Consider the following 25,188-nt stretch of genomic DNA (forward strand, 5'->3'; position numbering starts at 1 on the left):
TCTAGTTTTGACAACATCCTCGCATCAACGAATAGTTATAGAGATCATCGCATAATGACGTAGAAGCCGTATCCTAAATCTATCAAGGGATCACGGGCTCAGTAAGTAAGCATGATTCATTGGAGCTCAGCTTTGCCAAGCACATCTCACAATCATTCTCAGAGAGAACCGTCTTATTCACAGTTGATTTGAAATCAGACCAGTCATCATTCCAAAACCTGTAGACTCTGCCTCCCTTGTTTGATGACCTCGGGTAGTTAGTAGTCAGGTGCAAAGCAATCCCAGCTTGTCCCTCAGCCCCTTTCTCGTGCATCCTAAAGCGATCATGAAGCGAAAGGAATGAGATCTAATCAATGACCCCCCTCGATTCAATGTTGTTTCTAGATAAGGAATAGAAATGACCCTCCAATAAACAAGGTACCTGCGTAACTTAATCAGTAAGGCTGAATATAACGTTCAATGCCAGTTTTGGTTGCACTCAACAATAAAAAATACATTACGCGTATTTGGGGGTCTCATCTATACGTTGTATCAAGTATCATAGATGAAATTGAGGCTGTCCCTCAGCGCGGCACGATAGATAATCGAGAAATTCGAAAACTAATCATAGTGAGATTTCAGGCACCTGCGTAACCAATCCTAACAGGCTGGTTTCTAATCATTCAATACGTGAGCTCCAATACAACCGTTTAGGGACACATATAGGAAGTTTACGATGATCAGCTAAGCCGTATGACGAGATCCTGCCGTGAAAAGCGTATTCTCGGTAAGTTGTGCCGCTTCATCATGCCCCATGAATGTAAGCTTACCGTTTCAAAGAGAAGTAATATCGGTAATGCTATTAGGATCACAACAATATTGAAAAAGATACGAAGTCACAGGTCAGCTCAACGGTAAGCTTATAGAAATCTATACTATCCCACCCCGTAATATCGGTGGCGGTGTATTGTGCCCTGAAAATTGGAAGAGTCACGCCCATGTTCTGAGGTATTGTTTTCAGCTTCTGCGCACGTCTCTTACGCGGTGTGATTTTCAACATGGATGGCACTATATCGGTGTGTTGAGTTTTGAAGTCTAGCAGTGCATTCTTGCAATCTATAAATTAACGTTGTCCCGCGAATCTCTGCAATTATAACAAAATTACTCAAAATTACTCTCTTATTATTCTTTGCCAAGTAACGAATTCTATCTATCACATACAAACCTGTCCTAATTAAATCCAAAAATCATGGCTCAAGTACGTAGCGCAAGTCTTCAATTCGAATGAGCCGAACTAACAAAACCATTAGAGCAATGGCGTAACGTCAGAACCGGCCATCACAACGATGAACGGTGCTCCCGTTCTAAAACCAGCATCTACTCAAAGAATTGGCAATCAGCTCAGGGCCACTCTTCTGCTTCAAGATATCAATCTCTTGGAATTGATCCAACATATCACCCATGAGCGAATTCCCGAGCGGTAAGTCGAAGATATCACTCCTCATTTCCAACCTTTGTCATGACTTGAACTGACCTGATCATCTGCAGTGTCGTCCATGCAAGAGGTACCAGCGCCCACGGATACTTCGAGGTCACAGACGACATCTCAGATGTCACATCCGCAGCTTTTCTAAACCGGGTTGGAAAGCAGACCGATTTGTTCTGTCGCTTCTCTACCGTAGCTGGTCGAGCAGAATCTGCAGAAACTGTCAGGGATACTCGTGGTTTCGCTTTCAAGATGTTCACTGAGGAAGGTAACTTAGATTGGTTGTTCCTTAGCACTGTAAGTCAATTCGGGCTAGCATTCGAGATTTGCTCAAAAAGCTTATATTCTAATTAGCCTGTCTTCCCAATTCGGGATGGAGCAAAATTCCCTTCTTTCACTCATGCAACCAAGAAGAATCCACGAAGTGGTTTACCAGATCATAAGGCATTCTGGGAGTAGGTTTTGATCCTTTACTATCCTATCTTGACAGACTTTTAACTCCTTCTAGCTACTTCACTCACAACCAAGAGGGGATTCACTTCCTTATGTTCCTCTTCAGTGACCGTGCTACGCCGGTCGATTTCCAGCACGCCGACATCTTCAGTATCAACACCTACAAGTTCACCAAATCAGACGGTTCATTCACATATGTGAAGATACATCTCAAGACCAACCAAGGAGTGAAAAACTTCACACAAGATGAGGCCAATCAGAAGGCCGGTGTCGACCCCGACTTCCAAACTCGTAGTCTTTATGAAGACATTGAAAATCAAAAGTATCCAACGTGGGATGTCTTTGCTCAGATCATTGATCCTGTCAAAGCCGAAAATTATCATATCAATATCTTCGACGCAACCAAAACATTCCCATTTTCGGAATTTCCTCTTCGCAAGTTCGGTAAAATTACACTCAACAGGAACGTGGATAATTTCTTCGCCGAACAAGAGCAAAGTGCTTTTAGTCCAACGAATCTCGTTCCTGGTTGGGCTCTCACTCCAGATCCTAGTAAGCTCTTTCTTCTAGTCATCAAGGACTGCGATTTTCTGTTCATAAAAATTCTAACAAGTATACTAGTCATTCAAACCCGTGCTCTTGCCTACGCAGACACTCAAAGATATCGCCTTGGAGCCAACTTTGTTCAACTCCCTGTCAACGCTCCATACAAGAAGCCCTTTACTCCTCTCATTAGAGACGGAGCAGCTACTATCAACGGTAACTTCGGCGGTACTCAGAATTACTTCCCATCATCTTTCTACAATGTTGGAGTGGCGACACAATATGCACAACCTGATGAGGAACAGTTCCAAGGAACAGTCGTCAACTTCGAGAGTCAAGTCGTCGATGCAGATTACGCGCAGCCAAGAATATTCTGGGAGAAGACATTGGCTGAAGAGCCAGGTCAACAAGATAACCTTATCAGCAATGTTGCGGGTCATTTGAGCTCCGTTACTGGAGACATGGGACTTGAAGTTCGGCAAGCGGTCTACGGTATGACATGCATCCACTTCTTCATTTGTATTATTTACTAATTTCTTGGCCAGCAATGTTCGGCAAAGTCAACTCAGATCTTGGCAAGCGCATTGAAACTTCAACAGAGGCTTTGATAAAGCAAAACGAGACTGTAACAGTGACCAAAGATCTGAACAATATCAAGATCAGCAAGCAAAATGGAGTGAAGAATGGAATAGTAAATGGTAACAGCCATAACAGTGGTATGTTCGCTCATAAGAATTGGAACTAGGAGATGTCAGCTTTGTTGTACTTGTAATGTATTGTGGGCAGTTGGAGTGAGTAAAGTCTGTTTTCTGAATAAAACGGTTTGTGTAGTGATAAGTGCGGAAATGCATCTTCCCCAATCGTGTGAAGGAGAAGGGTTAGAAGATATAGAAGAAAAAGCGGATAATTTTAATTTATTTTGGATGTATTTGACGCCTTGCATTTGAGTATCGAGAAAATTGCTAGCCCTTATTGGAAATTTTTCAAAAGTCAAGCAAAACGAAGAGGCGAAAACGTACCCCCAATCCCAGATGTCCTACGCTTCTCTTCCAAGTACCTCAAAGCCTCGAATCAATCAACGAGATAGGGAAGTATATATACCACAAAAACTTACGGCAAACGAATGCGGAATCCCATATGCGGGTTGTTTTGCCGCCTGAAATAGGAGCTACCAAAGAGAAAATCAGCAGACACAAATCTCTGGTAATCTGGGGAGTTCAACATGGCTGAATTGACACCGTTGACTTGGGAAACAGAATTTTCACAGCTACCATAGATTCGTAATGGGACGATAATATAGTGAGACGAGGATAATCAGATTGCGTATCGGACGAGAATACAAAGACTGAACCAAACACGCTTGGGAGGCAGTACATCATATTCCCGTCTCGCGAATATAGATTAATCGTAACCGGGCATTGATCACTATTTGAAAGATAGCACGTGAGACAATAATTGGGATTGGTTGGAGAACTCATCAAAGAGTAAAGAAGAAATGAAACAACAATTTCTGACCCAAAAAAGTTCCAAGATTATTTACAAAGCTTCGATGAAACAATTCTCTTGTCTTGACAATTCACGACTGTTTGCGCCTTTCCTCATCGCTGGTGTATGCCTCCCAAAATTCCAAACGCCATGGGTATTATTTCGAAACAAAACTCTCTGTACCAAGGGTGAGCAACACTCATATTATGACGAATACCATATGGGAACTGGCATCGATAATTCAGTTTGAAAATGGCTTGAATCTGAATTCTGAAAGCCATAAGTCCCTGCTGGTGGGATACGGTATGGCTCTGGTTCATTGGGCTGTTCTTGGTAGCCTCCTCCAAATAACGAATGATGTATATGTTGCTGACTGTCCCATTGCAATGGAGGAGTTTGCTCCCGAGAATTATTGTGTTCTGCTTGAACATTGTTTTGTGGTTGCTGAGAACTTTCCGGGATTTGGCCACTCGCAACGACCTTCTCGAATAAAGCCGCTCTCTCATCTTGTAACTCCTTCCTTTTCACTTCCAGATTTTTCTTCTTTTCTTTGACTTCCTCACGAAAGTTGACCAGACGTTCATTGCTATTCTTTATTTCTTGAGACAATCGTGACCGTGCTGCGACCACCTGTCGCTTGCACTTCTCGATATTCTCCTGAATCTTGAGGTCAGAGAAAGTCTTATCGAAAATTACATCGGACATTAAACTTCCTTGTGCAATATTCATCGGACCCAAAGGTTGAACGGCTGGTTGCATTTGTCGTGCATGAGAAACCAACGCTTCTACTTGAGAAGAAAAATGATGAGCTTTTGCAAATGAAGATCGTTCCATCATACAATTGAATCCTCCATCGACTCCCCATGCATCGATATATGATGATTGTGACGCATAATCCATAGTCACGATGCACTGGTTGATGACGGCGGAAGCTTTCTGCAAAATCAATAAGACGTTGGATTCGGTACTTAACAGTAATTGTCCCTCGTTGAACGAATTTTTGGCACGAGAAAGAATATGTTCCTTCGCATCTTCTGTTGGGAAATCATGCGATGGGCCAGAAAATATAGAATTATAAAGAGCATCTAATTCCGCTTGTGCTGCATTATGTTCTTCTACCAAAGGTTTCAACGACGAAGCTTTGGATTTGGCATCTTGAAGTGTATCGTTCAGATGACTCAAATGACGCTTGGCCTCCAGTTCTTTCTGAATTGCATTCAACCATTCTCGGTGTTCTTGCTCTCCTGCCTCGATAAATTTGTCTTTTCTCCCACGTAATTTGTACGCCAGACGTTTGACAGTGGAGCCTTGATATTCGTCGTAGTCTTGGTGTTCCTTTGCACTTGCTGCGACCAAAGTTTTTACTCGTTGCTCTTGCTGGGAGATGATACTCTCGATAGATGATTGGTATTGTGTGATTTGAATGTATTCAGACGGTGCATGATCCGTTCGCGAAAGGATGGAGAGTAGATGCGCGTTTTGAGCAGCTGAGGCTAAAATATGTTGTGTTGCCATGGATAGACCTTTATTTTTCAAGTGTTTGAACCAGAAGAAATTATCCGGAAGGAGAGGTGGAAGCTTTCAAATACATGAAAGCTACAAAGCAATCGGGAGGATGACGCAAAGTTGGTGATCTTCAGACCCATTTGAGCGGTTCGCTGAATATTATGTCAGGGCATATCCACTCACCGACCTGGTCGTTTTCCTTAGGTAGCTGCAGAGTCAGCACAGCCTCAACTTATCTGCGCCTTGCGTTTGTGAATCATTCAGCAAATCAAAATCAAGAACAAGGTACGAGAATAGTGGTGACAAGAACTTTGAACAAGACTTGTGATTCTAAGAAAGCTTCTGTGAGTCTGAATGTTTTGAAGGTGGCCATTTATCTCCTGGAATATCAATTGCTTGAATGGCGCTACAGGTAGCATGATCGAGCCTGGGTACTTTAGATGGATATTCTTTCGATTATTTGTCAAAGATTCTGGGGAAACGCATTCTTTTGATATCAAACTGCAATTCGGGCAAATAACAAGATGGGCATTGTAGTAGGCGGGTATAGCCACATAGCCACAAGTCAAATAATAGCTACTAGCTACTATAAAATAACCAGCTCCAGAGTATTTTTGAGAAAGTTAGTAGATAACCACCAGTTCGCATTTTGTTTTCTTCTGCGAATTCGAGGCGACACAATCGATGAAATGTTGGATGCTTGTTTCAAATATTATGTCATCCAAGTTGTGTAAGGCTAAGCGAGGACTAAGGTTATGTGTAGCCTTGCATGTTCTCAATCGTCAGCCTTATCTACATCTCGACACAAACGGGGTCATACCCTTTCTCTTAAGCATCATATCTATGTATCAATACCCTTCCGATAATGATAATCTGTCTGCAAAATCCCAGAGAGATAGGTGCCTCGATCGTTTATCTAAGGTTTAATGCTTCGAAAGGGAATAATGTCCGGCATCGTCAATAAGACCACCGAGTCGAAGCGTGAATCTGCCAGTGAAATACCAGAGTCAACCCCAATAAATAATACCCGATTCCGCCGACTCCTGACACTTGCCTCAATAGCAGTCGTCAAACGATTTCGTCGGCGTGGTCCTGGCGTTCTCAATATATCCAAGGGGATTTGCGTTAAATTTGGCACCTTCAGAACTTTGGCAGAAGCGTCAGCCATGAAATTCATTGGAGAGCACACGTCTATTCCAGTGCCTAAAATCTACTGTTCTTTTGTACACAAGGGAATAACTTATATTGTGATGGAAAGAATACGTGGAAAACAAATAGCGCGTGGATGGGCACTTCGGACGCCCGAATCTCAAGCTAAAATACTTTCACAAATTCGAGAAATGGTTGCGGAGATGCGCAAGTTGACTCCGAAAACTTCACAAATTGCTAACGTTGACGGAGGAATACTATATGATGGAAGGCTTGATGGACCGGAACAATTTGGGCCTTTCGCAAACACCAATGAGTTTCATAGATACCTGCGGTCGGATGTTCCAGCTCGTCCAAACAACCCCGAGGGTGTGAATGAGCTTATAGAATGGCAGGATAGACCTTGGCTCGATCCACCTGTCTTCACACATGGCGATTTGAGTAGTTTCAATATTCTGGCAGTCGGCGACAAAGTGGTCGGAGTCATTGATTGGGAGACTGCTGGGTGGTATCCCTTCTATTGGGAGTATACAACAGCCATGTACGTTAACCCGCAGAACATGTTCTGGAAAAAGGAAATTGATAAATTTTTGGATCCATTCCCTACCGCACAAGTTATGGAAGAAATTCGGCAAAAATACTTCGGAGATTACTGAGTCGAGATCACATCACTGTTATTCTACAGGAGGCTGCACTTTGTATTATGGCGTTAAATTAGGTGAAGGTATTAGCAGGATTCAAGGGCAGCATGATCTCATTCTTACTTTTGCTGCAATGCTAGGCAAATAATGCTGCTAAGTTGGCATGCGAAGACTATAATTTTCTAGGGGGCTATGTTTAATATTTCAACACTCAGATGCGAGGAGTTCTGGCTTTTCTTTTAATCGCCCTTTAGGCGACGACTTGGCGTTATAAGAAGCTAAGGTTAATAAAATATAGGGAATGTTATGAATTCACAATTATCAGTTTGATTTACATTCGCATTCTTTATCTGGGACAGTTTTGTTGGCTCAATTTCAATTATTAGCGTATTTCAAAACCATGATACACGTGAAATTACTTCGTCAACAAAAAATTCGCACTACACATTGAGATACATCGAGATGCATTGGATGAAGATGCATTCATTCACAAAAGTAGAACGTGTTTCTGTAGTAGGAGGCTAAATTGCCAACACAATCCACCAAAGCTCACCTGCAATGCTTGATCTTTCGGCTCCTCCTAGCTACCCTTATCTTAAGCCCTAAAGCTTTTATCAATAGTTGATTTGGTATGATAGTGATTGAAAAGATACCAACAGTCTAAACTACTGCCACGTCAACTCACGACGGCGATTAGATTGTAGGCTGGTTCCAGATCAGACAACGAGGCAATCAATTAACGAACCACATACGACTTATCTGACTCTGAATACCAACCGTTTAGCGCGAACTAGTATGCGACCGCAGTTCGGCTATCACATCTATATCTAGCCGCGATAGAACCGCACTCCATATGATTGCTACACGTTAACTCATACAATAGGCTATTTTCATGAAACAGAAAACTGCAGGAGCATCGTTGGTGCCAAGGTCCTTGTGTTAGTTTATGCACTTGGGAAGTTACTGTGCTCTGTCGAGCGATCGGGCTATTAGGAAGACTATTTAATTATCCAGAATTGTTCACTCCACTTTCACCACCGAAGAGTAAAATCGCTTTGAAGCAACCATGCCTTCTGGCAAGCATCGTCTTTATATCGCACTGTATGCACGTGGTGGCAAGCCCACCATGCCAGAGAAAGAAGATACGTAAGAACACCGCGTCCACACTCTCTACCAAACGTCAACTAACCATCTCGAACTGAAGATATCATTGGGGTTTAGTCGTCGGGCCTAAAAAAGAAGTTGAAGATTCACGAGGAACCCGTTTTCATGCTAAGGAGTTTTTGTCCCCCTCGACTGGAAAATTCGAGTTCAAGTACGAAGAGGTGTCTATACCTCTTCTAGCAACGCAGATGCTTTTGGTGCGAGTGATGATTGCGAAAATAGAAAATTATGATCGCATGCTGCAGATACTGCGGGCCGTTCCTGTTAGGAGTAAGGATGAAGGGTGGAATTGTGTAGGATGGGTAAGAGAAGCATTGGTAGATTTGCAAAATGATGGGAAGACTTTGGGCACCGCTGTGATTGAATGGGCTATGGTCCGAGACGCGGCCATGAACTATTGCCAGAGGAAGAAGGACGAGCATCGATTTGACGGGGTGGTTGAATGGAAAACGGATAAAGCGGCAACATTTGACCTGATCAATGGGAAGGAGGTAATACCTTAGAGTCTTACGAATAACCTTTACAGAAGTGAGGTACAGAAGTTAGGACAAGTATTTACCAAGCCATGTCTTTGTTCCTGCGTGTTGAGATCAGTAAGAGACGCTCGAATATTGAAAGTATTTTGAATATTCAAATCATTTTGGACTTTCAATGTACTATAAACATCCAAACCATGTGAAATACTAATTTAGTTGTCTTCAAATGAAACTCTAGATAGCGGCCGAACTCATTCTGCCCTCTCGACAGCGAATCCCACGATCTTCCCCTTCTGTATTTACAGGCATATCCTTCTGTTCCCATCCCAACTTCTCGATAGTCTTGAATTCAGCTCTCATTTTCCACTTTGATCCCCTTTCTACTCCCAAGTTCATGTATCATTCCCTAAAATTGCTCTGCATCATTCAGCCAGCGACCTCCTTTCATCAACTTTGTTTTTTTCTGGAAAAAACGCTGGGCTCGTTCCGAAACGGTGTCCCGCCACCAATATTGCAACTTGTAAAAGATTTACCAAGCTCTTAGCCGCTATTGCTTGTCCCTCCTAAGTCCATTGATGTAAAACCTAAGTTATCCAAATGATATGCATTTCCCGTTTCACTCTCTCGGACTCAAATTGAGATGCATAATATCACTTTCGATGTAATCAGCATGAAACTTCTCATGATCATGTAACATGTCGAATCCTAGATCCCAACGATTGACGATATCTATTCCATACATATTGATGGAAAGCGCAAAATCCAGCACAAATCTACGCAATTATTGACCGATAAAAGTTCCCACATCTACCAAAGTCGCTCCGTTTTTTACGACTTTTTAGAGTTTTGTCGCACATAAAATGGCGGGAGATGGTAGGGTTAAGAAGAATTTCTTGTCGGGTGTACATGTGAGAAGGATTGCAGATGTCTTTTTGTGCTGAAGATGAGGATGAAGGTCAAGGTGAAGTTTGAATACAAAAAGCAACAATGTTTTGCAAGTGACTTACAGTTGCATTGAAATGTTTAGAAGCTCGGTGGATAGGACGTTGCTGTACCTAGGTTTAGAGATAGTTTCTGGTCTATGGCTTTAACTTGTGCTCGGTAGTGGGAAGGTATCAGGGGACGCCGATGGTATTGAAATTCTTTGACACATAATGGCTCAAGATATGTGGTGGAGTCCATAAGCGTGCTTGTTCATAATGGATAAGAATCGGGACAATGTAGTATTCGATTGGTAGAGGTCCAACTATGATTTCTGCTTGGCGAAGTATTTATACGCGGAGTACAACATGAAGTTGTCCAAAAACGGTAGCGGCTGTAATAGTATGTAAGATTTCGCGTATTATGTCGTAGAACATAAATATTATGGGTTGATGTTACACAACTAAGAATGGATATATAATAGCATCGAGTGAGAACTGTCTCTTTACCAATGTCTTCCAGCTACCTTCCACCTGGTAAGGTTAAGATATGAGATGCCTTTTGCACACTTGCGCGCGGCATATTTGTATATCGCTGTTGCAGATATCTTTCTTGCTTTTTCCGGCACCCTGCTGCCTCAGGATGTATACACATTCGGGGTTGTTCGAGGAGGAAAAGCAAACCCTTCAAATGTCCTGATCAGACCAGAATAGCTGTCAATCAATGGTGGTTGGGACCTTCCCCATATCACTAGAATTGATCAGCCTATCGAGAAATCAATCGGTAAAGTGCTTCTTTGGACCGCTCTTCGTGTCCACTGCCGCTAGAGTACCAGTTGTCGCGATATCAATGGTGAGTTGAGCTTGAGCTTGAGTTCTTTTGTTCAAAAATGCTGTCAGCTGTTCCCCACTTCTGCTACGTCGGGTTGTCCCCTAGCCCCTCTCAGCCTCCTACATCAAGCTCGCATGCTAACTTACTCGAATTCTGACCCCTCAAATGTTTCGTTATGATTCATGAAATATTGAAAATCAATGTTCTAATAAGTATAAGGCCTAGTGTTTTCTTGAATATGTAATAAATAATGGTTCTTATCTTCTCGTCTTATTTCCTGCTGGACTCCCTTACCGCTACTCATGCAATCACTTCTCAGCTGTGCTCTCCTTACATGAACTAATACACGCATTCAATACGTGGACGGCTGCAGATCAATTCGAACATATAAATTCACTGGGAGGTGCAACATTGCGTCCTTTATCAGTCCTCCATCTTTGAGACCATTCATATCGCGAAATGGCTACATCAAACCCATCTCAAGATGTTGCTGATATCATTCATCAATCACATCCAGTAGATACCACAAGTCCATACGATGCAGGCTGGGTAGCAGGAAAAACGATCATTATAACCGGTGGAGCATCTGGTTTCGGCGAAGGTTTCTTCAGAACATGGGCACAGCATGGAGCAAATGTAATAATTGGAGATGTCAATAGTGCAAGGGGGAAAGCATTGGTCGATGAAGTGCGCAAGGAGACTGGCAGTCAAAACCATCATTTTCTATATTGTGATGTAACAAATTGGCAATCACAAGTCGACTTCTTTCGCACAGCTACGGAACTAAGTCCCACCAAAGGCATTGATACCGTGGTTGCAAATGCGGGAATCGTAGAAGATCCCTTGTCATTTCAGAGACCTGTGGGTCTGGATTTGCCAGAACCACCCAAGCCGAACTTTAAAGCCTTTGACGTTGACATGGTCGGAGTTATGTATACCGCACACTTGGCCATGTGGCATCTGCCTCGAAACCCCAGATCACAAACAGCCAAAGCATCGGCAATCCCCGGCCCAAATACACCGGATAGACATTTACTTTTGATTGGATCGGTAGCCTCACTTGCTCCTCTTGCTGGATCGGTAGAATATTCAGTCGCAAAACATGGGGTCTTGGGGATGTTCCGTTCATTGAGATCTACAGCCTTTGCCAATGGCATTCGAGTCAACATGTTATGCCCATACTTTATTGATACGGCTATCATCCCTGCAAGCGGTAGGTTGATATTGGCAGGCGGAGCAATGGGAAAACCGGAGGACGTCGTGGATGCTGGGACAAGACTCGTGGCCGACACAAGAATAGTTGGTAGAGCTTTGGTCATCGGTCCAAAGGTTCGAGTTGATGGAGATTTTGACTTATTACCAGAGACCTCAAAAGAAGGAAATGAGAAAGCTGTGTGGGAGGCTTATGCTGATGATTTTGTCGAACTTGAGGTTTTCACTCTAAGATTTATCAAGTTGCTCAATACAGTTCAAAGAATCAGAGGCTGGGGAGGCTGGATGCTTGATATTGCTAAAGCATTTATGTATCCCTTAAGCTTTCTTAGACGTCGATAGAAAGAATCTAGTTATATTCTAGATTAGCTTAGGCATATTTGATTGTCACTCTGAAATGGGTCATTCAGCGGTGCCATGAGCCTATCAGATAGGTATGTTTGAAATTGGTATGTGATTATTCTCGTCTGCGTCGCGTTAGGGGGTGCATCATGTTAGTTTCATAATACAAGAATTACATCTTGTAAAGAGAGGCGATACTTATTTTCCCGGATCTTGATCTTGTAGTTAAAGTCAAAAGGCCAGATACTTTGTTCAATCGTGTATGTATAAGCTAGCTGTCTATAAACATATTTAATGGGGTTCAGGATACACTCGAGTGCGGAGCGTGTCATCCACTTTGTACTTGGTATTTGGCCTACAAATTTAATTAAAGCTTCTGATTGTCCAAGAGCCCCTTTTACAAATTGAACTATAGATTGCCGATTGATTATTTTTTGACAGTGCCTATGTCTCTTTCCTTCATTCTTTCCTCCCTCCGCAACTTCAACAGACAATCGATGTTTCTTTCCTGCAAAACATGAGGAGAAAGAATTCAGATGCGACTTCCCTATTCGTCTCGCCCACGACTTCTGAAAATGGTCTAGTGCAATTTCCATATTTTAAATCTCTTCTTATAACGCATATATATCGAGGTCGACCATTTCTCTTGAACTCTTGTTTACGACTTCACCAGTATGAACACATTCGAATCCATATAACCGTGCCATACAATCTGCCATTCTCTGTCGTTCATCATCTCCTGATCTTGTTTCCTATCATCAAAATGTGGCAAAAAGAAGATCCATTTACAACTCCTGTAACTTCACCGAATCTCCTATACAAGTGGGCTAGAGCAAGCCGTCATTCACGCTTCTCAGGCTTTCGTATAACCCCAACAAGAATTGGGATTGCTATGATTTTCTGTGCTGGTCTATTTTGGTTCCATGGAACCTTACGTAAAGTCGAGGCTGCAGATGTTTGTCCGCCCTACAAATGTCCAGACAGTGCTGACATGAAATAGCCTCCTTCAAAGTCCATTGTTGATTTGAAAAATAGCACTGTTCTCAGTGTCCCGTTTCAACCGATAGAATCAACAGCTTATAGAGCTCCAGACTCCATTGATGCATTCGCAAGCTATAAATTTCGAAACACTTGCAATATTTCTTCGCTGGATCTTCACGCTTCTTTTGGCCCATTATGTACAGATCGACGTTCTATGCTTACGGCTATGGCGTCGGGTGGTCGAATTGGATTTGATGCTCCATACATGCCTAGGGCTTGTGATTTTCGCTGGTTCACATCGGAGGAGATATGTGAGATCCTCGGAAGGTTTGAGAAGGTCTTGATCATTGGGGATAGTATGTTAAGACATGTGGCGGGATGCTTCAATATCTTTTTGAGAAAGGATATTGGGTATGGGGCTGTGACGGATTGGAACTTTAGTGTACAAGAGAGGTAAGCATCATCATGTCGCACCCCAAAATATATCCAGCATTTGAATGATCGGGATCCTTTTGGATATTCCCATGCCTAGTCTATTGCCTCCTACTTACTTGGTGCCTCTCACCAGGGTTTGAAAATTAGAGACTAACATACCGATAAAAACTAGGAAGGAGTGTTTTTGCAATGAACAGTTTGATGTCAAAGCTTGTTCAGTACAGGGTATATATAAGACCTCAGATGTAGAGGCTCATGATCCAGGAAGCATATCTTGTTCAAATTCAGTCAACGTCATGAGTGAGTTTTTTATCCTCTTGAAGAGGTTTCCACGGCTAACATTCACAAAAATAGTGGAAGAGATTGTCTACTTCAACGTACCGGAAGAAGAAATATCTCGCCTCCGCGCTGATCTTCTTGCCCGTCCTAGTTCTAAGCCTATAGCTATAATTTTTGGTCATGGTCTTTGGTCTGATCTCGATCTTCCAAAGACAATCCAATGGCTTGACACTTTGGTTACACTCATAGAATCTACAATTAGTCGAGAGAAATGGAAAGGTCTTTTTGTCACTCCAAACGCAGCAGGTAAAGAAAAGACGGATGAGTGGATTGTAAGTCAAGGGAATAAAGCATTAATGTTATATGAAGAGGCAGTGGGAATCGAAGCAGAAAAAAGAGGGTTAGAGCATTTAGGCACTTGGAATATGAGTATTCAAGCGAGGAAATATGATGGAGTTCATTTGGATCTGAGGGGGAATTTGGTAAAGAGCATGATGATTATCAATTGGTTGGCGATGTTGTGAGCAAGATGGAATGTGGGATCTTATATGAGAGGAATCACGTCAATATTGTCGCCATTGAAGAGTCTTTGCAAGAGACATCAAGACACAGAAATAGAATCCTAACCTTTCGATTAAGATTTGACAAACCAAATGTCTTTTCGAGGTGAATGTGCTCTCGGGAGGCCAGGTAATTGAGATTGAATTAGCGACCCTCGATCTGAAGTAAGGGATGAATATCTAGGTAGACTTGAGTAGGTGAGATGTGATAGAAATTCAAATATCTACTACATCAAGTACAAACGAGGTTGTCCGTGCGTTACACGTCTTCCCCCGCAACTCAAACGCGTTTGTCGAATTGAGTCAAGGGATGAGGGGCAGTAATGGAATTCGATTTTCTATCGAAACATTACATTTCCGTATGGATTTCTCAACATTATTCGCTTTTTTTATTTCATTGCTCTTTAATCTTCTGGATGTTCTCATCACACACTAAGTATTCCATAACATCACAACATAACCTGACTTTAAAATGGTAATCCAAAATTTCAAAGATGATTGGCCTCTGGACGAGAAGTATGTGCTCTCACATTGATTTGCTATCAATTTCTAACTTTCTGCTCTTCATCAGAGCTCTAGGGACAGAGTTTGTTACTGTTCAAGTTGGCAAACAAAAGAAAGAAGTCGCTTTCCATAAGAAACTCCTCTCCAGTCGTTCCACAGCCTTCGAAAATCATATGAAAGTACTCAGAGAGAAGGGGAAATATCAATTCCATTGTGAACCACGATTCGAAAACGCATTTTCTATCCTCGTCACATATTTGTACAAAGGGTATGTCCCAGCGTGCCCAAACGAAGATGGACCCGGATCTAGCTCTTATGGTCGACAAATGAGAGAATTATACTATTTGGCCGAACGATTCGAAATCGTTGATTTAATGGACAAGACTATGGATGCGATTCAGGCTCATGATTGTCGATTTGATCGAGATATATACAAGCACATGCCAGAAGTCTACAAAAATACCACCAGGAAAAGCGCTTTACGGTATTACTGTGCTCTAAGTGCGGCATGGTATTTTGGTCGCCCAGGTTCTCCCAATAGTCAAAAACTAAAACGACTTGAAGCTATCAAAGATAAGGCGGACATTCTTTACGACGTTATGAAGTTGCAATTGAGATTCGAATCTAGCATTTCAAATGTAAAAAGCGATTATCGAGTTCCTTCCGATGAAAGTGGACTTGGCCATTGCACTTTTCATACGCATGGGGTAGGGGAGATATGCCAACGCCTAGTCTTACTTACGTCTCCCAAGACTTCTCATGATAGCAAAATCCACTGGCAAACACATCCGATTAATATCAGGGACGGCGGTAATCGTAGAATAGAGGGCAATATGAAAAACTGTCCGCAGAGATGTGTGAGCGAAAGTGAAAGTTCCGAAGTAGTAGAAGGGGAAAACGATGACGACATTCCCATCTTCACACAAGAGAAGCCTCGGCAGGTCACTGCAACGACTGGCACGAAGATCAAGAAAGAAGATGGTGAAGAGGAAAACTATTTAAATCAATCTGCGAGTGCAATTGTCTTAGGGAAGAGACCGAGGAGTGAAAGTCCAATACTAGGAAGCAACGAGAATGTTATTTCGAATTCAGGAAAACAACCACTCGAAACCAACGGCGAGGAAAGCTCAAGTAGGAAGCGACCATTCGTCATAATCAGCGGGAATACTTCACGAGATAGAAAATCTGAGCCTACAGGGCTTCCTCGAGGGACACAGCAACAACAGCAGCGAATATGTGACGCTCTTGGTTTGCGCAAAGGCCATGATGAAGATAGTTCAACAAGTATCAAGCCAAGAGCCCCAGTACTTTTCAATCAATCAAACGGTCAAATTACTACTATGAGAAACGATGCGAGTCGTCTCACATCTGGCTCTGTAATGTCGAATTATGGTCGTGGCGTTGATACATCCAGGGTTAGTGCTTTCATATCTAACAATCTCAATTCTACTCCTACTTCTCCCAGATCCTCATTCTTCCACAAGAAACTTGTATTAACTTCAACAGATTTTACCAGGGGTGCGATAATAACAGATGCAAGAGATTGCATGCATGTAGTGATTGTAAGGTGGACATTCAGCTTTATACCATTTTTATCTAGTATTGATCAATACAAATCCGAATCTAAACATAATGAATGCATGTCTCAGCAATCGAAGTGACCACGTTAGATTTGTAACATTTCTGGGTGAGACAAAATGTGATAGTGGCTTTTAGGATATTCGATATTGAGAAAGAAATTCATCACATGCTTTCGAGACATCGGCCCGCGCTAAGTCGCGTCTCCCTCCCTCGAAAATTGAACCATCCTCCCCTCAGTTTTACCCTTGGCCTTTCAGCCTTGCGTGGTTGAATCGAATCCACTTGACTTTGGATCTTAGCTCACTTCTGTTGACAGTTTGGATTGAATTCTCGCAATACTTACAATATCTCTTTAATATCTGTATATCTTCAGATAAAGTCAAGCTCCGTTGATTCTTCCACCATGGCTTCTGATGAGGCAAACAATAGGAATGATTGGCCTATCACTCCAGAGTAAGGGATTCGATATCCTTTCGTATCAATTGAATGCTAATACTTCATAGTATTCTAGGAATTGAAACCGCAACAATTTGCAACGGTGGAGTCAAAGAACAAGAAATCACTTTTCATACCCGGCCATTGACTCGACTTTCTCCCAAATTTGCTCAATTTTGTCGTCGGAAGAAGCAAGTTGATGGTCGATTTACCCTCACATGCGCTCAGAATAAATATGATGCTTTCACATGTATCGCTCTCTATGCATACCATGGAAAAGTACCAAATCCCCCAAAGGACATCGATCCAATCTATACCCAGCGTTTGAGATGGATTTATTATGTGGCTGAGGAGTTCGGACTCAATGATTTAATGAACAAGACGATTGATGCTTTACGAGTCTATGATTTCAAATACAAGCAGGAAATCCATGCTCACACAGAAGAGATATATCACAATACTTCAAAAGGAAGCTTGCTGAGATGGTATTCTGCGGCATCAGCAGCTTGGTCTTGGGGACGAGAAACGGGACCTGCAACTGCATCACAGAGGGATAATCGTAAGAAATTCATTTCTTCTGGGAGGGGTAATCCGGACATCTTTGCGGACTTTCATCTGGTGGATCTTTTCCATCGGGATTATATCAGAGGTTTTGATACGGACTGGAGAGATGTTCATGATTCTGGTCTGCCAGTTTGCGCATTTCATTGCCATTCACCGGGAGAAACTTGTCATCGTACAGGAATTACGGAGCCGGCAGAAGTACCAGAGCATATTTCGAAGATTTTTGATGGGGTTGAAGATACTGTGCTTTTGAATCGTTCGCAGATTATTGATACCCCTTCAGATCGAGATGCGCGTTCGAGTGCACGGCAAAGCACTCCGCCAAGGTCTTCAGAGTCAGAAGTTGTCCAGCCAGAAGATGAGAATCTTAAGTCTGGAGATGGAAGAAATAAGACTCCGGGGTTTAGTCATGAAACCGTTCATCCAGTTGTGGGTCAAGTAATCAACGAAGACCAAGAAATGAGTGTGCTTCAAGAGATCACAATGAAGAAGTCCATTACAGAGGAAGTCACAAAGCAATCTTCAACAACTCGACTAGCTCCTATCAGAAATCCACCCTCAACAAGAGTTGTTCCTCCAGAAAGCAAAAAGACTGATCGATCGCAGAAGCATAGTTCAGAAAATGTCAAAACCGAAGCACCAAGTGAGGATCTTTACGGAGCATCTGATATCGATATGGATCGTGAAGCTTCCGAAAATTCCGTCGAACCAGGAAAGAAAGTTACAGAGTCCAGGACTTATGATGAGCAGCTGGCAAATGCATGGAGAGTACCATTGTCGTCATTTTCTCCACAAAATACTCGAATTGTACCTGGTACCGTTGTTACGAGCAAGCTTGGAAATACAAAACGTTCTCAGGCTATACGTGATGTCCTCAATATTCGTGATAGTCCCACTGTCATTGAAGATGAAGTTTCGAAGGGGTCTTCAAGAAAAAGTATTAAAAAAAGAAAAGCCGTTGTTACTGAAGATGATACTAATCATGACGGCGACTCTATCATCACTAAGAAACCAAAGACATCCAATTCAAGTCTCAAGTCTAGCATCAGAACTTCTGTATCGCAAAAGGCAAATGGAAAGAAGCCATCCAAAATTCAAAATTCCGAGTCTGAGTCTTCGGAAGAGGATAGTTCAGAGCGAAGTTCAGGAACTAGTTCTGAAATTAGTTCAAGTGATGAGGATGATGAGGTGATGAATGGTTGGTCGACTGATGAAGATACAGACTCCTATGACGATCAATCTATCTCCCAAGCTATTTCCCAAGTTGAGATAAATCAGGAGTCTGATTCAAGCGATAGTGATAGTGATAGTGAATCCGAGGAACAAGATCCAGAGCCATGCTTTATCGATTCCGGAGTCCATCTCCATATACCTTCAAAAGCCACCTCTTCATCAATTCTCGTTCAATCCCAACCTTCATTTAGTCAACCAGGTACTTCAAATTCACGAAATATACCTGGTGTAGCACCATTACGACCTGGGTATTGCCTAATCTACAACTATAAAGGACGTTGCAATAAAGCCTGTGGACTTCAACACTTGTGTCTGAAATGCGATCTTCAGCATTCCTCTCTCCATCATCATCAATACCAGCCAAACTTTCGAGCAGCGAATAAAGATCCTTCTATTGAAACCTGCCGAGACTGGAACGCCGGTAGATGCGCCGTGCGAGTCACAAATTGTACTCTACGACATATCTGCTCTATATGTAATGGAGGTCATCGAAGCATTTATCATGAGCACGAAGATCCATTTCTCAAGAGTGATAAGCAACGTCCTGATCGTACAGGAGGAGAGTCCAGTCACTTCCGTCGAGAAGGACGTCTTGATCATGGTCACTCACAAGCAAATTCTCCTCACATCTCAGCAAATTGGCCTGAAGATTCTCATTCCTCGTCTCGTCGCCAACAACATTATATTGAAGAGGTAGGACAACAAGATTCTACAATCGAATTAAAATTTGCCTCGTGTCAAATGTGGCAACGGGGTACGTGTATTAGGAAGAGAACGAAATGTCAATTATCGCATATCTGTGAAAGGTGTGGACAGTTGACTCATAGGACTGCGAAGCATGATACTTATATGAGTAAAACTGCTCCGCGGGCTTGATTTTTTTTATACTTAACGATTAATGGATTTGTTTTGCTGGTTGGCGTATCTGGGTAGTTTAGCATGGTGAGTTTTGCTTAAGAGGGGCTTTATCGGGAAACTTTACTTACTGCGTCGGTTTCTGCTGTTGATTTTTCTGCAATAAGGAGTCAGTCTGGGACATGCATTTATTTATATTTCTGACCGAGAGGATTGAATTGGTGGATTGATATGAGAAGGCTATCTACCTGTCCATGCATTGCGCGCGATATTCAAAATTCAATATTTAGCATCTGTTCTATTTTTGATTTCATTTTATCTCCTCTTCTCATCTCGTCTCTTAGGTATATCTCAAAGTCCGAGAATTCTCGAAATATATATACTTCAGATACCCAGCAAGCAAATAAAATATATGATCAAAACCCCTCCTCAGTATACATAGTAATTGCAGTCAGAGATTTGGATGAGTGTTGTATATCTACCTGGTACCCAAGCTAATAAATAAAATACATTTCCCGAGATCTCTCCTCCAAGCCCTCCTCTTCCTGCAAATCGAAACCCCAAACTCCACAATTTCCCATCTCCCACCGAGCCACCCCACCATTCCCACTTACACCCAAACCCCCTGGGGTGTCCATTCATTTTCTATCTCCCCACCTTAAAACCTGTACAATATATTCCTAAATTACTCCATTTTCGTCACAACAGAATACAAATCAGGGGCTGTAACTCAGTGGTAGAGTGCCTCGTTTGCAATATCAAATCTCTTACCAGAATCTGATAATTGAAAAATCGATGAAGTCCAGGGTTCGACTCCCTGCCGCTCCAGATTCCTTTTGTGCTTTTATTTTTGATTTGGTTTTGTTGACGGAGATGTTTAGGGGTTTTTGGTTTGAGGGGGATGTTTGGGAGGGATGGATGATGGATGGGGCGAGGAGATAGGTGGGTGGGTGCTGTTTTTGTGGAGGGTGCGATGGGGGAATGAATGGATGGGTTGGTTTGCTGTTTCTTGATTGCTCATATATTTATTGTGCATGTGTATGTATGTACATGGTAGGTATGTATATATATATATGTATTTGGAAATGGTAGTTATTCCTTTATTTTACTTTTATATGTAAACAAGTAAATAATTGTTTTTGGATTTTTACATACACAATAGGTAGCTATCTATCTATGTAGGTAGATAGGACTGGTAGGTAGGTACTTTATATACTTAAATATCGATCATTTATTTGAGTCTCTATCACTCCACTTCCTTGCTTCTTGTTCTTTTAATTTGTGTAGAGTTTCGATTAACGTTGCTGTATAATAAGTAGTACTGATGCTGATTTGGTTTGCATTTTATTTTATTGAGTAGTATGGTTTTGTTTTGTATCAGAACGGATATGTAAGAGATGTATCTACCAAGTGTTTATTCTTATGTGCTTAATCTACCTAGGTAGGTGTTCATTAGAAAAGAATAAATAAAGCGAGGAGATATGTATTTTTGATGATACCGTGTATGTGTGTATGATTTACTATATAATCGTTAATTGATTCTCAAATAAAGAATTTATTGTCTCTCTCATGGTGAGTTAATAGTCAAAAGATATAACTATGACGATTGATTGACTGTCCGGATTGGAATATGTATCCTGAGACGGATGGCATTTTTCGAGTCAGTTGGTGGGGGATTTGATCGTGTATTTCACTGATCGAACATTGAGAGGTTTTGTTGGATTTGGATTATAAAGCGTGGGATTGTTGGACAAAATTCTGAATTGATAGTTGATTCCGAGGTGGTGGTTCATTGGTATATGTGAACGTTGTGTCAGTCAGTCAGTTATGTTGGGTATCATATTCAATGCTATCATTTTTGGTGATCTAGCTCTGACTTGTCTCCCTCCTTCGTTATGATGATGATGTTTACAGCCTCTTCTCTCTTCTTCTGCATTCTTCTATAGTGTTGGTAAGCTATGTAATCCAATCATCCTCATATCCAATGCGAAGCCACTATCCTCTTCTGACAAAGCTCACATTCTGTTGAAACGATATTACTTCAAATACAATCGTTTTCGTCATCTTGTTACTGATGTAGGCGACTTAGACTTTGTATCTACCATTGAAGAGCTGATTCTATGTCCCCTCTTACTACGGTGTGTTGGGCTCGTCTTTTATAATGACCGCTTCGACCTTTCTTCTAACTGATCTGTCGATGCTACCCTCGGCGCCATTTCGATCACGTCGTCTTTTCCTTATGATCCTTCCATTTGAGCGATCTCTCAAAGTTCCATCCAAATTTCGTGCTTTGGCAAAACCACCAGGCAATCTGGGCGATCCGTCAAAATTGATGTGGAGGCATAGCTTATCAGCTTCATGGCAATGAAATTCGCAGGCATGAAAATCATGCATGTAGGTTCTGGGCCAATTGCAGGTATTGTATATTAGCTGGACCCGGAAAACATCAAATGCAAACTTGGGACATTCTTCTGCTGCTCTTAATAACTTATACTCAATTGAATCTTGTGAAGCAGGTATCTCTTTCGCAGAGGAACGAAGAATACAAGTGGTATCACAAGCGCAAAGCCAACGTAGCTTCGATGTAGTATTCGTATTGTCGTACAAACGTTTAATGTTCCATTCTTGTAGAGAGCGCTTCATAATTAGTAGGTGGTCTATGATCCTATCCTGCAAGAAGCTGACTTGGTATTTGGCTGCGACGAAATATAGCTCTAACAGTGCTGGCACCACCCCTATGGGAGTGGGAATATTCAAATCCTGATTTTCAAGGCAATAGATAAAGATTCCAAATTGTTCACATTCCTCCTCTACCCGAAAGCTGAAGTCCAGGACTGAAACGGCACGATTGTCGCAAAGTTTCCGAAAATATGGAGAAGCGTCGTATAGCACGTCGTGCGATATTTGATATCGTTTCCTGGCTTTGCCAACGACTATTACGGTCATTCTCGGCCCTTGCTGCCTGATCAAGTTTATTAGACTGTGAAGTTAGAACAGTGAGAGGAGCATGTCACTGACTGTGCCGTCTTTGCAGTAGGCTTAAGTTCTTTGGTAGCCTCCACTTTGGCCAGATGTTGTTTCCCGAGATTGTGCTGCTCCAAATGGTGTATTCTCTTGCACTGTATGCCACAAAATTCGCAGGTATAGTACCCATCTTTCTTGCGCGACGTTCCCCGCAAAAAGACGGAGAACATTTGATTGGGCTCTGGGAACAAGAATTCCCGGGCTCTGGATTGACGCGGTTGAGGGTCGATTAAAGAAGTCCGTCCGAGATGGGCTTCGTACTGAATAGAAAGGCAGCACAGCAAGGCAATATTATGACTTTTGATAGAAGATACTTCAGAGCTGCAAGTGTTCTAATGTCATAGCAATAAACTAGAATCTATTAATGACAGCTAAGTATGACTTGATGACTGGATACCAAGGACTGAAGATGGAAGTATTGTATGCGGTAATTTTGCGATACGATAGAATAGAAAACTGCACTTTTTGTATACACAATTGGAAGGAGCTATGAGAAGGTAGATTGGGTTATGACAATCCCAGTCATCCAATCGTTCAAACAGGCAGACTAGCTGAAAGCTTTCAATCTTTTAAATTATTGGAAGAAGCACTTTGCGGTGACTCTAGACCGAATGTCTCAATTGGAGTTGGGAATTTGGAGTCTCTCTTTATTGAACTACAATCCAGACTCCTGCAAATCCCATGATTATTGTCAAATTTTCATGACGCCACTTAGCTCTTAAGCCTTAAGATCTAAAGAAAAACAGTAAGGTAATGCTGCAACTGGTGATATATTACAGGAAGTGGTTCAATGTTCTCAACAATGAAGGTACTCGATCCGCAAAACTTATCACCTCCAAGAAGAGACACCAAATATTATGACCTCAAGGTTTTTGCCGCTCCAAAAGTTATGGTTGTATTGGACTCAAGGTAATAGGGAGGCCACTAGTCTTCAATGACCATATCTATCAAGCTATATGCAAAGGAGAATTGCGTGTAGGCAGACTGCTGTCTGCGATGGATGGATGTCTTGATGTAACAGTGTCGTCGCTGGCGACATATAAGTGATATATATACTTGTCACACAGACATCACCGGATTGAACAATCTGATTTATTCATCATCAATGCTTAAAAATGCATTTGAATGTCAATATTCAATATTCAGCAGTCATATGCTTGCCATAAGTAATTTCTAGCATCAACATATATGGATTACCTAAACTTAAAGCCCCAACCATAAGGCATGAACAATTTTCACAATCCTCCCAAATCATGCAGTTCCGCAACCTCAATCTCAGCGACTGCCTTACGTTCAACTCCCACAGTTCTCAAGATGTCTATGTTTCGAGCCAAAAAGCTTGATCTAGGATGTTTTATAAACATCAAAGTCATCCGTGACCATACTAAGCGACAAGTGTTCGCTGAGCATGAGACTGAAAGGTATGTTTTCTTCTTCCCAATTATAGCTTGTTCAAGTCCCGCCCTCCTTTGAGTTTCAGTTCATTATCTCATTCACCGTACCGCATCTCGCACATTAATACTTGGCTCATCCCATTCTATGTTGCAAGTCCAATGGCTGACAGACAAACTTCCGTGCGAATAGACAAGCTCTTCGCTACATAATCCGCAATCTTTCACTACCTCCTAGAGTTCGTTTCCAAGCACAACTGGAATTGACTCAAATGCATTGTTATACAAGACCAACGCAAATTAGGAATAGATGCATCTTGGGAGGTAAAGGAAGAGGTATCTTGAGGGATTTCAAAATGTCCAGGGTATGTGCTTCTTTTATTATGGTTCCGGAATACGAGGGATATTAGAGAGAATGTAGGTTTGCGGATTTTGCTGATCATATACCTGCGACTACAGTACAACTTCAGAATGAATGCGCTGTCGGGAGATTTACCGGGTGTTAAGAAAGCAAGTTGGTAAAGAATGTACACTTTGATCGAATGAATGGAGGGTGAGGCACAAAAGATATACGGACCTGCGAGTAAGCGTCCAGAAACCTGAAAGCTACGAGCCCAATTACGAATGTACGATTGCAGAAGTACTCCGGCGGTTGACATGTAACATATATGGACATGGAAATGAGATTTACACTGGTACCGCAGGCAAATCCAAAGATGATGAAGTGGATAAAATGAAGGAAGAACAGAAGTATTCGACTTACTCTGTTTGGATGTCATAATATGGCAATAGGTATTCTACGCATCTCTGAATGGAATCTGGTTGCCAAATATTAGAGTCGTGCAAAGGTCATTCATTCCTTGGTCAGGTTGTAGCAACATGAATCCGAACCTACATTCACATAAGATGTAAAATATCTACACACGCAGAGGGCGAAGGTCGATATTTCTAATGGGTAGTTGCCGTGAGAAAATTCATCGCTGCTGGTTTCGACACTCAACCTGCAATTTCCCGAGTTAAGCATTTATTCTCATCTATACTTGGTAGCCTTGCAGAAAACTTTCACTTCTTCTTCCGTCCTGAATGCAACCCTCTTCCATCACAAACACAAACAAAGCACCACCCAAACACACAAACTTCGTATCCTCACCAAACTTC

At 42.0% G+C, this 25,188-nt stretch overlaps 10 protein-coding genes across 10 annotated transcripts; 8 read left to right on the plus strand and 2 right to left on the minus strand.

The window, feature by feature from the left end:
• Positions 1-1,228: 1,228 nt before the first annotated feature.
• On the plus strand, positions 1,229-3,206 carry EAE97_007329 (uncharacterized protein; the record flags this gene model as incomplete). The annotated part of the gene is made up of 7 exons (XM_038877844.1): positions 1,229-1,237; positions 1,290-1,459; positions 1,528-1,762; positions 1,820-1,920; positions 1,974-2,470; positions 2,540-2,953; positions 3,007-3,206. The coding sequence occupies 7 exons, from the start codon at positions 1,229-1,231 to the stop codon at positions 3,204-3,206; spliced, it is 1,626 nt and encodes a 541-aa protein (XP_038731329.1).
• Positions 3,207-4,150: 944 nt separating this feature from the next.
• Positions 4,151-5,461, minus strand: EAE97_007330 (uncharacterized protein; the record flags this gene model as incomplete). Its single annotated transcript, XM_038877845.1, has 1 exon — positions 4,151-5,461. One exon carries the CDS (start codon positions 5,459-5,461, stop codon positions 4,151-4,153), a length of 1,311 nt encoding a protein of 436 aa, XP_038731330.1.
• A 935-nt stretch (positions 5,462-6,396) lies between these two features.
• EAE97_007331 (uncharacterized protein) lies at positions 6,397-7,257 on the plus strand (the record flags this gene model as incomplete). Its single annotated transcript, XM_038877846.1, has 1 exon — positions 6,397-7,257. One exon carries the CDS (start codon positions 6,397-6,399, stop codon positions 7,255-7,257), a length of 861 nt encoding a protein of 286 aa, XP_038731331.1.
• A 1,051-nt stretch (positions 7,258-8,308) lies between these two features.
• EAE97_007332 (uncharacterized protein) lies at positions 8,309-8,909 on the plus strand (the record flags this gene model as incomplete). The annotated part of the gene is made up of 2 exons (XM_038877847.1): positions 8,309-8,388; positions 8,447-8,909. The coding sequence occupies 2 exons, from the start codon at positions 8,309-8,311 to the stop codon at positions 8,907-8,909; spliced, it is 543 nt and encodes a 180-aa protein (XP_038731332.1).
• Positions 8,910-11,093: 2,184 nt separating this feature from the next.
• On the plus strand, positions 11,094-12,188 carry EAE97_007333 (uncharacterized protein; the record flags this gene model as incomplete). The annotated part of the gene is made up of 1 exon (XM_038877848.1): positions 11,094-12,188. One exon carries the CDS (start codon positions 11,094-11,096, stop codon positions 12,186-12,188), a length of 1,095 nt encoding a protein of 364 aa, XP_038731333.1.
• Positions 12,189-12,951: 763 nt separating this feature from the next.
• EAE97_007334 (uncharacterized protein) lies at positions 12,952-14,407 on the plus strand (the record flags this gene model as incomplete). Its single annotated transcript, XM_038877849.1, has 4 exons — positions 12,952-13,143; positions 13,189-13,622; positions 13,777-13,904; positions 13,959-14,407. 4 exons carry the CDS (start codon positions 12,952-12,954, stop codon positions 14,405-14,407), a joined length of 1,203 nt encoding a protein of 400 aa, XP_038731334.1.
• Positions 14,408-14,915: 508 nt separating this feature from the next.
• EAE97_007335 (uncharacterized protein) lies at positions 14,916-16,474 on the plus strand (the record flags this gene model as incomplete). The annotated part of the gene is made up of 3 exons (XM_038877850.1): positions 14,916-14,959; positions 15,015-16,362; positions 16,454-16,474. 3 exons carry the CDS (start codon positions 14,916-14,918, stop codon positions 16,472-16,474), a joined length of 1,413 nt encoding a protein of 470 aa, XP_038731335.1.
• A 457-nt stretch (positions 16,475-16,931) lies between these two features.
• On the plus strand, positions 16,932-19,636 carry EAE97_007336 (uncharacterized protein; the record flags this gene model as incomplete). The annotated part of the gene is made up of 2 exons (XM_038877851.1): positions 16,932-16,981; positions 17,032-19,636. 2 exons carry the CDS (start codon positions 16,932-16,934, stop codon positions 19,634-19,636), a joined length of 2,655 nt encoding a protein of 884 aa, XP_038731336.1.
• Positions 19,637-21,447: 1,811 nt separating this feature from the next.
• EAE97_007337 (uncharacterized protein) lies at positions 21,448-23,038 on the minus strand. Its single transcript, XM_038877852.1, has 2 exons — positions 22,634-23,038; positions 21,448-22,577 (listed from the first exon to the last, which is right to left on the minus strand). The coding sequence occupies exons 1-2, from the start codon at positions 22,807-22,809 to the stop codon at positions 21,749-21,751; spliced, it is 1,005 nt and encodes a 334-aa protein (XP_038731337.1). The 5' UTR covers positions 22,810-23,038; the 3' UTR covers positions 21,448-21,748.
• A 915-nt stretch (positions 23,039-23,953) lies between these two features.
• On the plus strand, positions 23,954-24,552 carry EAE97_007338 (uncharacterized protein; the record flags this gene model as incomplete). The annotated part of the gene is made up of 3 exons (XM_038877853.1): positions 23,954-24,060; positions 24,224-24,395; positions 24,490-24,552. 3 exons carry the CDS (start codon positions 23,954-23,956, stop codon positions 24,550-24,552), a joined length of 342 nt encoding a protein of 113 aa, XP_038731338.1.
• Between the last annotated feature and the right edge of the window lie 636 nt (positions 24,553-25,188).

The sequence above is a fragment of the Botrytis byssoidea genome (assembly GCF_014898295.1).
Source record: "Botrytis byssoidea strain MUCL 94 chromosome Unknown BBYS_014, whole genome shotgun sequence".
Lineage (NCBI taxonomy): Eukaryota > Fungi > Ascomycota > Leotiomycetes > Helotiales > Sclerotiniaceae > Botrytis > Botrytis byssoidea.